Here is an 11,838-nt window from a genome sequence, read left to right on the forward strand (position 1 = left end):
AAGTGAAGTGAGGGGGGAAATGAGTCTGTGTCGGTATTGTTGTGTCACTCATAAGAGTCTCATTGTTTATCAAGGCCAAGCAACACGTGGGAGAACAAAGACGGATGGGCAGACGCAGGGCCACACAGTCGATATCTTTCACATCTCATATTGCCTCCCATTAAATCCCTCATTGAACGCTGAGCTTTGCATGATGGGTAATCAGGAGGCAGCGCACTGGGCTGATAAGCAGTTAAACCAGACAGTATTAAATGGCGCCATTATGTGCCAGGCTAGTTTTAGTCAATGAGGTTGAAACTGTAAAAATAAATGACACATGTATGAATGAGTAGGAGACATGGAGTGTGAACTAACAACACCTCTGATTTGGCTAACGCAGACCCTGCGGCTAATGTTAGCACACAAAGCTGTCATGTAACTAAAGAACCAGCTACTTTACCGTACTTTAAAAAAAAAAAAAGCAATAGTTTTCTGTGCAATTCCACTCTTCATATAAGTTGTATGTATTCAGCATTAGTCAGTCATGATATTCAGTCAGGCAGTGTGAAGGTCACCCCAAGGGTGTCATGTGGGGCCCTTGAGATATTAGCGGTGTGGCAGTGTTGGTAAACAATAATTACATTATTAACAAAACAATTTCCTGACTTTATTATCAGTTCAATAAAATGAATAATTAAATTCAGCAACTCCGATGCCCGAATTTGATAAACGTGTTAGTTTTTATTGTGACTAGTTTTTGTCAATGAGGTTGAAACTGTTCAATGAATGACAAGGAGACGTGGAGTATGCACCAACATCTCTAAACTTGCTTTTTTTTTTTTCATAATACAGATGACTACCACTGGATTTTTCACACTTTATATGTGTGTGTGCAAGCAGGCGTGTAAGTGTTATTCCTTGCCTGGTGGAAAATGGCCTCAGATAGCAGAATTTAGAAAAAGCTATGAGTTTTCCATCTCCGCTGCGTGTCACTAGCATCCTCAAACTAAGCGAATTGCACATCTTAGGCAATTTCCGATGACATTCCTGATTTTTTTTTTGTGTGCGTGTGTGTGTGTGTTGTGCAGGACTATTTTACGTGGGCCGCTGGAGACCACAAAGGAAAACACAAGCAAACACAGAGGCAGCGGCAGGTAAATTGCCTGCAATGGAAATCACCTGGTCTTGATGTGACCACGTAGACGGACGCGATGAGATGAAGAAAAACTCCTCAGACACGGTTCTGCCTCTTTAGATTCTGCAGCACAAGCCAGAATACTAATCTCTTTGAATACATCAGTCGGGAAGATTTTTCGTGTTTTTTTTTTTTTTATTTTTTTCTTTTTTTCAGGGGGAGAAAAGGAAAGTGACCGAAGGGGAAACCTGAGGCTGTGCAAAGAATACAATGAGCCCTCCATTCGTCACAGGGGATATGTTCCACCTCACCCGCTACGGGTAAATATCTGTGATATTGTGAGACCGTCACCATTTTTTTTAATATATATACATATATAAAACCGTTTCTCTATAGGCATGATTTGACAGCATTTACGGCACTTTTTTCTTCAAAGTCTTAAAAGACAATTGTACAATCATACAACAAGGATCAAAATAAATGGTTGCAGGACTTCAGTGGAGCGGGTTTTCGGCCGGTTGATCAGAGCCGTTATCTCCATAGTAGCACCTCTGAGAATGTGGTCAGCATCTCCATAGCAACCACCAAGATATCCCAAAAAATTTGCTAATAATCGCAGCCTATGTATTTTAGCTTTCTTCCCATCTCCACTCCTTATACGGTCATTCGGGCACAACATTTTCGGGATCCTGAGCATTTGACTTGTGCATGTACAGTCCGAGTTACATCATGACAACAAGCTCCTCTTCGACCAACGGTTCAAAAACCTGGATTTCCTCAGATAAGTTTGAAATATCGCTTTCTGAGTCAATTTCTAACTAGCTTTGTACACGTTTCATATTGCGCCCTGCCATTGTTTGTAAATGAGGTCGCACTTCTGGTTTTGTCGCCCGTCAGGATCTCGCTTACTTTGTCGAATATTCAAAATATAGATTTTTTTCATGCTTTATTCTGATTTTGTCTAATGTTTAATGACTGCACTTTGATTTCATTTACCGTTTTCTGAAATCACTTGATCTTTAACTGCTAGGGAAATCAAGTAAACTTTTTAGAGAAATCTGGCTCAAACCCCATTAAAGCGCAGCGTATAAAATTTGGAACAGCAAAATATCAGGCAAAGTAATAAATGTCTGGTCTCTGCAAAGAAAATCTCCTTGCTAAACAGAACGGTAACCGGAAAGGAAATTGGTTCAGTCTATAAGCTGAAAATAATTATTATTTTTTTTTTTAATCATGGAAATAATACCGTACTTTCCAAATTAAATAAAATGATGTATCATTATTACCATTATGTTTGTATCCGCGGGGGAAGGAGAATTATTTTGGTCAACAGGTCAGCCAGTCTACCACCTCAGACCAGTCAAAGCAGAGCTCATAAATGGGTCGGAAAAATAATAACTACACAATCACATCCTTAAAACGCTCCTCCCTCCCGAGCTTTATGAACGCCACCGAGGCGATGACGGCCGATCATAAAAGCAGTCAAGTGTGGATCTATTTTAGTCGTCGGTGGTGCGACTGCGTGGCACAAACACCTGACACGTACTCACCATACACAAGATAATGAGCTTATAATATCCCAAATTAAAGATCATCAACCCAAATCTGCCATCTGCGCTGCGGTGAATAATAATCTTAATGGTTTATTTATGAAAACTATTGTACCATGGGGTGCGTTACTATGGCTACCTGTTGCTATGCTTTCATACTCTTTGATTAGTAAGGTCATGTGCTGCGCAGAATAACGTCTGCAGATGAGACTTAACATTGAAACGAGTGACCACAAGCTGTGATTTAGCTGTCACTAAGCAACAAATGATTCAATTACAGCTAATTTTGTCCTTGGAGCTGGATTCATTTGACATAATTACCGGCCGTATAAAGCTGTTGTGTAAATGTGCGAGACTCTCTCACACATCTTACAGCTACTTGTATGTAAAGCAAATCATACAAACGTGTGAATATTACAATTAGCATTTATTTTCATTGTGTTATTAACAATGGTTCACAAAATGGGGGTAGGTCATGAATATTTAGGTTGAAACGCTCAAATAAATAAATGCAATGGCATTTAGGAGTGTAGCTATGTTTAAATTGGATTTTGAAGGTGCTCTTGGGATTATTATTATGAATATCTAAAAAAAAAAGTTTTTTTAAGAGTGCTAACATCTGATTTTGAACCTTCCATGCCCATTTTTAGACTGTTGTGAAATGTCAGTGTTGGGAAGATAAGAAAAGCTCATAGCACAGATCGAAATTTGTGTGAATTTCCAAATTAACATGATGTTAAAATCAGTAGCGTGGGACAGTTGTTGGAGTGTATTGCGCAATAGGGGTAAAATAATTCCCCATACTGCCCAATTGCACAACATAATCCATACTCCATATTAGGGGTACACGGACTAAACGATATATTCAAATAAGGTATGACTTTGCGTTGTGATTACATCTGTATCGCTCTCAGTGCGCAACGATGTTTGACAGAAATGCCAGAAATGTGTGACCAGTCCCAAGAGAAAGTGGAAAAAGATCTTAGTGAAATAATGTCGATATTCCCGCATCACCTCGCTGTTCTTTTTGGGGGGGAGATTGCTTGTTGCACGCTATTTCGCACATGGCTTGGTGTGTGGTGAGCCTGACAATGCGATGTTAGTTGTTCTGAATGTTACCTTGACTGAGATCTTGCCTTCATCCTTGGGTAAATGCGCAGCCAGGAACCAGTCCCCAGGGAGCGGGCTGGTCACGTTGAACGCCCCCGTGGTTCGGTTCGGGAGCGTCCAGGTCAGCGTCACCGCAAAGGAACCTGGGACCACCGTATCCCGAGGGAAATGAGTGTTCAGGGGGTTGATTACCGGAGGAGCGCCGGACCTGAAGTACCTGCCAATCACAGGACATTTTTCAATATTACTTCACTGCTCAGGGTTGGGAACAATGATGCAAACACTTACTTGCGAAAATATTGGGACACCTGCACACTACACGCCAAGGTAAGATAAAACAAGTCCTCTTGAAATATCTTATACATGTAATGGTAGTCGACAAGCAGCTTGTGCTAAATTTCATAATAAGCTTAAAGATTTGCCACATAACTCCATCCTTTAGTGTTTCATTGTGTTTACTGTTTTGATGCTATTCATTTATTGTTTTAGCTGTCTTTGTTTTCATGTCTGATTTTTCTTTATGTGCAGCACTTTGTATGCAGCTGTGGTTGATTTTAAAGTGCTCTATAAATAAAGATGAGTTGAGATATCTCCTGGAGCAAATGGGCTTCCCGCAGGCTACCGACTAAAGTTAGCTTTGTTGCGCTAATGGCAATTTATTAGCTTCTGTGTGCGTTACTGTGTGTGTGGAACATGCTCGGATTTTTAGGCTGGCAGGCAAGTGTCATGCGTTGTCATGACAACCCATGTTTGGGTGACTGTCCGAAACTATCAGATACAGAAACAACTCAAAACTAATGAGCAATTCAGTCCTAAGGACTAGAACAAAGATGGCGGCCAAAAACAACACAGCTGTTAAATTGCATTCCATTTGTTTTGCATTTTGTTCATTTACTGTACTGAACACGAAATGAACCATGACTATGACAAAGCAGGATTGTTGGCATACTATTGCACAGTAGCGATTAGACATTTATGTGGTTTCACTGTTGTAAGCAGTCCTGTGAGGCCAACCATAACTATGATGTGGCCTGCGATAAAAGGTAAGAATCTAAATTCATACTCGAATAGTACCTGGCAGGAACTGCTTCATTTCCCATCCAAATTGCAAACTAAACATCACTTTTTTCATTGACTTACACAGTAACATTGCGATTCGGGCAGCTGTCTCCGAAGGTACCGCCTTGTTCCTTGAAGGTAATGAGGTTCCATACGGCCATTATGGTGTCGTCAGGCACATTGAAGTGGAACAGTTCCACACTGGCGAAGGAGTTGAAAGCACTGAGCTTACGAGGCGTTCGGGTGAAGTATTCAGTCACAAAAAGGCAATCTGCCAAGGAAGGAGAACAATAGCTGAGATGGACATAATGTTGGGGTTTCTTTTTAAGATGAAGTAGTAGTGTATCTGAGACTGTGACTGAATGCGTGTGACTTTAAAAAGTTGGGAGTCAGCAAACCAGTGTATAGTAGGCCAGCTGTTAACTGGCTGGAGCGTTAGCCACGCTGAGTTGTGTGAGTTGGCGGCCCTTTTGGCAACTGGCAACATATGTGTGTGAATACGTACTTGTGCTTTGTTCAATGAATAGATTGAAAGTGGACAGGGATCACAATTCATTATTCATTAAAATAGTTATGTTTTGCATGGGCACATTGCACTTTTTTTTTTTTTTAAAGCGTGAAATGACCACAGACTTGGGACATCCTGTATTTTATGTACTCTTCAGTATCAATCTGTGGAGAAAAAAAGAATCAGAGTAAAATAATCTGCGATACAGAGAAAATTCTATATTAAAATGAATATCCCCAATTCAGTGGAACCACAACTTTGCATATCTAAAAAAGCTCTATAGGCTATAAATAGTGTTGCGAGCCGTGTCAAATTTTATTTTCACAATATGCTGCAGGCTGGCAAAAATGTACAGTGAGCCGTATTTCTGTTATAGGATCATTTTTTTTAAAAGCAGCTCTGTGCATGTGTGCTCACTGGCATCCTGCTTAATGTCAAATCCTTGGATTACACCCAGACGAAGCGCTGCATATAAAAGCAGAAGATCAAGCGACAGGTGTAATCTGTCACATTATCCGCACAAGCCGGGCTGGCATTTAGCTCGGCCAGCAGGTGGGCAAAAACCCAGTTAAAAAAAAAAAAAAAGCATTTAATTGCTGTGCACCGCATCTCCTGTGAACATTAATAAAAGGATGCTAAGATGTCTGCCGTTGGCCTCCATCGAAACGACGAGGGAGGAAAATCGAGGCACACACTCAGCAGCCTGCTCTGACGCGTCCTCGTAAAAGGAGAAAATTTACCACACATAAAGCACACACCAGCTCTCTCACCTTGAATGCTAAAGCCCGAGAAACTCGGGAGAATGAAGCAATCTTGTTGTCAAGAGCTAAACTCTGATCCTGTATAAAGCTCCAAGCTCCTGTTATTGTGCTCTCGCACTTCGCTTCATACAAGGGCTTCCTTTACATTAAAGTCCCTCTCACTTGTCAGCATCCAAAGGAAAAATTCAGACAACTCACCGAAGACTCAATATCAAGACGGAGCCAATTTTTGTAGCACTCGGAAAATAGCTGGTAATTTCATTCGAAATGGACACCATGCAGCTTTTCCCCCCAGACAGTCTTACTACCGAAAAAAAAGCTCAAGATAAATACTATTATTTTTATTTTAATATCAATACTGTAAATACTGTACTGTTTTCGCTATCAGAAATAGCATGATACCATAATTTCCAAATGCTAAAATCGGCCAATAAGAAAACGGCAAAGTTGTTTATATACAAAAAATATAAATTACACGAAAATTTTGCTCATTTTTTCCAACTTTCACTTGTTAAAGGAATAGTAAAGGACAAAGTAATGTCAAGCACTCAAAGGTTCATTTAAAAAAAGAAAAGCCTGTCAGCTTTAAGCTAACATATATTACGATGATTAGCCACACACATATCTGGTAGTCTGTATTTGGGTAAAAGCATATTTAAAATTGTATTTGAAGAAGTTTCCATACCTATTTTGATTAAACCACCCTAACCACATAGTGGTAATATTTTTTTAAAAATAGAAGAAATATTTTCCAGCTGAATAAAGACATTTCCAATCCCCCTTACCCTTTCCATGACCGACACCTTGTCTAATTTCAAAGATTTGTTATGGCCCTGAAGGTAACATAGCAATTATAAACTTTCTTACGGTGAATTTTCCCACCAATCCCACCAAGCTTCTATTCCTTGACGCGGGGCAGGATCCATCCACCCACCCATATTCTGCACTCCCTGTTTCATCCTGCCCGCCGGCCACAATCCCGCTGAGTCCTTGTCCTCTTCCGCCACACCTTTTCCCCCCTCTGAGCCCAATACTTTCTCCTCCACCTCCTGTCTAGCCACCTGCTCCGTGTCGGCTCATTTGTTCTGCTCTCGGGTTGATAGGAGGAGAATATACCAGTCGTCCCCACGAACTAGACTGTAGAAACTTCTCTTTAATTGTGCTTGTATTGGAATGCGGGTCAAAATTCAGATATCCAGTGAGACTGATGGCGTGCAAAGCACAGTTGTTGCTCGTGGCAAGCGCATGATTTTGAAACTTACTGATCTATATTATGCCCTTCTGTCTGAGACGGATGCCTCCTGGTGATGGAATATTTTTCTTATTTTTATAGCCCGGCTATAAACACTTTGATGCCCACTGATATTGGAGTCTATTCATTAAAAAAGACACTTTAAGCCAGTGCTTCTCAAATAGTGGGGTGGGCCCCGCTTGGGGGAGGGGGGGGGGGGGGCTGTGCGATGCAGAGGGGGGCGCATGTGACCATGGGGAACATGCTTTTATTTTCCACCGTACTACAATAAGGTGTAATTGCACATCCACTCCAGTAGTTGGCAGTGGCGCTCTAATTGCCCATTGTGCGCAGTATTAACTCTACAGTGTAGGTTTGTTTTGCAACAAAAATGCTATTATTTATAGTTGCGGTGGAGAGTAGGTGATGGAGTGGCGCGAATTGTTTTCGTCTTGCTCGGGGGGCGTAACAGAAAATAATTGTGAAGCACCGCTTTAAGCGGTTTAAAACCACTACATTTTTTGTCATACTGAACATGTAACTACAATTACAAATTGGGTATTTAAAATACTTCCTGTAAATCCGTCTGTTTGTCTTATTCTGCCCCCTGGTGGCCAAGGTGAGCAGCAGCACAATGGCTATTTAATTGGTGCAAAGCAAAAACACTTTTGATTCTATTTCAGTCATGACCGTAAGCACAATATTACACCTAATGTGGTACTTTTATCATTTAACATGTCATAAATAGTTTAGGCTTTTTGGGGAGACTGAAATGGAGGATCATTTCCATTCATTTCAATGAACAAAGTGGATTTCAGATGTGAATGATTTGAGTCACAGAATAACTAAAACCCCTATCTCAAGGCGCCTTTGTAGTAAGAAGACCTCTTAGTATGATGCCATTCAATGCTACACACCACTACGCAACAATTACAAACGCATAGTTGGATGACTCTCACGTTGACATCGTATAGAATGTATTTGTTCCCGATACATACGTGAATGAGAGCACAATTCCAAATCCTGAGTGGAGGTTCACCACAATATTAAAGAGATCCATCAATATTTTTTTTCACTGGAGCATGAGGGTCAGGGGTGTGCCTAACGCACCAACAACCACACAAATATTCAACACGTCAAATTCTCATTTTTACACCTCTGTGACAATGTGTCACTCAAAACTGAGCAGTATTGTTAGGGATGTTTGAGACCACTCTTTTCTTTTTTCAGACCAATAACTTACTCTCGAGAACCCACCAGTACTGAGACCAAGTACTGATACAACTAGCACTAATGATACAAAAAATACAAATTTTGACAGCTAATTGTGAGCAAAGACCTTTCTCCGTGTGACACACAGGATGATACACCAATGTGTCAAACGGCCACAGTGTTGCACCAGATTTTTTTGCCCTATGTATCAGTGCCTGGTATCGGCATCATTCATAAGAACTCAATACCTGGTATCAGTACTCTCCCATCCCCAAGTGTAATCTTTGTGAAAGCAGTTTTTGTGCAGGTGCCCCTAATGTTGTGACCAGTGAGTGTCAGGTTAACGGTCATAGTTAACCAGTGCCGGGTTATACACACCCAGCACATTGGATCGAGATTCTGATCCAACAAAGGGTAAAAATGCCATGTACTAAGGTGATAAAGCTACCAAGAAATGACTTACCAAATTATCAACAAGATATAAAAAATAATAAATATTAGTTTTATTACCACCATTTTCTAATAATAAGAAGGAACAACAACTTCAGACCTTTCAGGGATCGCCACTGCGAGTCACTCATGTAATATGTTTAACATAGCATTCCCACCGCATGCCTTTTCTGATGCAATACAACCATTTTTAACAGAGAATCTAAAGGGTCTTACTCAGACAACAAAATATTTTGGGTTAAATGAATAACCACAAAAGTTGGGATGGTTCCATCTTGAAAATATTTGGGTTATTTTTGACTCACTTATTTTTTAGAGTGAACACATTGTCTGTTAGTGGGCCATCTGCCCTGATCAGGATTTGAACGCCTATCCTTGCAGATCAAATGAACAGTGCTTACCTTTTGAGCCGTCCATTCTCCACCAACATTTTCTAAGTCATGCGTCATCATCCACACCGCTTATGTACAGGGTCGCAGGGGTGCTGGAGCGTATCCCAGCTGACTATGGGCGAAACTGGTTGGCAGCCAGTCGCAAAGCACATATTGACACCGTCATTGAGCGGGAACCGATCCCATGCAGCCCGCACACAAGTCAGGCGAGGGTACCACTACATCAACATTGACTGCACTCATTTTCTAAGTATGCTACATTAAACTCATTCCATTTCAATACACATAAAGTGTCCAAAATGGTGACCAGATTCAGCAAATTCAAATCCAATTTTCAACTCTGAATGTTGGGTTCAAATAATTAACCCAATCTGCTCAAAATCCACAGCTGCCCAATGAGTGGGTTAGAAAAGACAACTTGGCATATGTTGTGTCTACATTGCTTATGAGTCAATGGGTCACTAATACATTTGTCTTATATACCTTCATGTTATTCACAAACGGTTTTATAGTAGCATAAAATATACTGTATTATTTATGCATATTAAACATAAACTTAAATCATATAGTTTGGCCCAAAACAATGTAACCAACAAACACATAACACACTTCACAAGACAACTAAACATCACTGAGGTGTGAGCCCTCTTTTCCAGCTATCCCAGTAAAACAGTAAAACTAAGTGCAAACGGCCATTTTCGGGGGTTTCACCACACTACATTCCACTGGAGCAGAAAAGAAAAAGGAGCTCGGGATGACACAAAAGGTTTGCTTGCTGTCATAGCTGATGTCTTTGTTCCACGTTTGGTCTCCCACCTTTAGGTTGAGTCTAGATGTGGTGGCGTCCACAAGGCAAGGAGTTGGCTTGTTTTCTTGAGCCAATCCGAGCCAAGCAACTCACTGTTAATGTCACTTCAGCTTTAACTTGAATAATGCGCCATACACGCAACGGAGAGGCGAGAGACAATGAAAGTGTGTCATAAAAACATTACGCGCCATGCAGTATGCAGTAAAACGTTGGAAAGCGGCTCGAGGGGGGCTGATCACCGGGTCCGTTTCAGCACCAGGACCAGATGAACAGCTCCACGCGAGACCCCCCGCATCCCCATTCCCCCCTCAAACACACACACACACACACACGTAGATAGACCCACGCACACGCTCAGACAGACACAAAGCAGTGCACTCACCCCCAGGAACGCAGAGGAAAGTGTAAACGATGAAGAGCAGCATCCTCGTGACGGGCCAGCAGTCCACCCTCCACATGGTTCCGAGTGTTCGTGGCCGTGGGCTCGAGCCGCGGTGCAGCTCGCTGTTGCCGCTTTACATTTTTACATCCTCTTTTGACTCCCGCCCTCTTCCCCCTCCCTTTCTCTCCCTGGCTCATCGACCAGCTGTTAGCGCATGACGTCATCGAGACGACGGTCGCGCGCCGACTGTTGGTTGGCTAAGGAGTGTGGGAGCTTCGTATTGGGCAGTCCGCGGGAAAGGGCGCGCGCACGGAGATTTGCAGCAGCGGGGCACGTCACGCATGTTTGCTAGCCATGATGTCAACTGTAGGATAACAAATTCATCATGGTTAGCGAAGGTATCGAACAGTTGAGAGTGTTGAAACCACCAAATATTGTTGACAGGAAAGTGAAGTCACTCACAGCACTGACTCATATTTTGACCGATGACAAGTTGGGTTTGAGAGGCATCACATTACATTGCGCACGTTTACGTCACGTTCTGGCTGCTGAGTGTGTATTCAATCAATATGTATGCAAAGTGTGCTCTGTGTTTGGCTGGTGACCAGTCCTGTGTGTACGCTGTAAGACTGCACAATATATATCGAAAAAATGTCAATATCGCGATAATGGCCCAAGCAATATGCATGTCACAATGAAGTACAATAATTTTCTTATGTAATTGTATGCCTTTATCTGAATTTGACCAGTCAGATGCAAACTGCCACCCAATAGTTGGATAGATTGAATTAAAATTAATTAATTAAGAACACATTTTGCTTAGCTTACTTATTTTGCCACATAAAACGAAAAAAAATTGCTTCTTTCATTAGATAATAAAAATTGTATTTATTCAAGTCCATGTTAACAATATCGATATCATTAAATACAACATTAATAACGCATATAGCCTATTTTTCCAATGTTGTACAGCCCTTGTATGTTGCTGTCTTGACCCAAAGTCAGCTGGGATAGTCTCCAGGTCACCCACAACCCTAACAAGGACAAGCTATAAAAACTCAACTCAACTGTTTTTATAAACCACTTTAAGACAACCACCACTGTATGCAAAGTGCTTTACATGGAGCAAAAGTAAATTATACAACAACAAACAAAATAAATTAATAATGAAGACAGCGAAAAGCACAAAAACGGCAAGTAAGTAAGTACATCTCATGCTGAGTCAAAAGTCAAAGAATAAAAATTAGTTTTAAGGTGAGAT

The 11,838-nt window shown here is 41.2% G+C and overlaps 1 protein-coding gene across 1 annotated transcript in view; it reads right to left on the reverse strand.

The window, feature by feature from the left end:
• The window catches only part of tmem8b (transmembrane protein 8B), a 37,230-nt gene extending 26,429 nt beyond the window's left edge, over positions 1-10,801 (reverse strand). The window contains 4 exon segments of the mRNA XM_088293406.1: positions 3,784-3,991; positions 4,915-5,104; positions 10,578-10,632; positions 10,634-10,801. Of these exon segments, the coding sequence (XP_088149532.1) occupies positions 3,784-3,991; positions 4,915-5,104; positions 10,578-10,632; positions 10,634-10,801 (621 nt within the window).
• Between the last annotated feature and the right edge of the window lie 1,037 nt (positions 10,802-11,838).

This window comes from Idiotropiscis lumnitzeri, chromosome 1 (assembly GCF_059441095.1).
Source record: "Idiotropiscis lumnitzeri isolate Australia: NSW breed Sydney's pygmy pipehorse chromosome 1, RoL_Ilum_1.0, whole genome shotgun sequence".
Lineage (NCBI taxonomy): Eukaryota > Metazoa > Chordata > Actinopteri > Syngnathiformes > Syngnathidae > Idiotropiscis > Idiotropiscis lumnitzeri.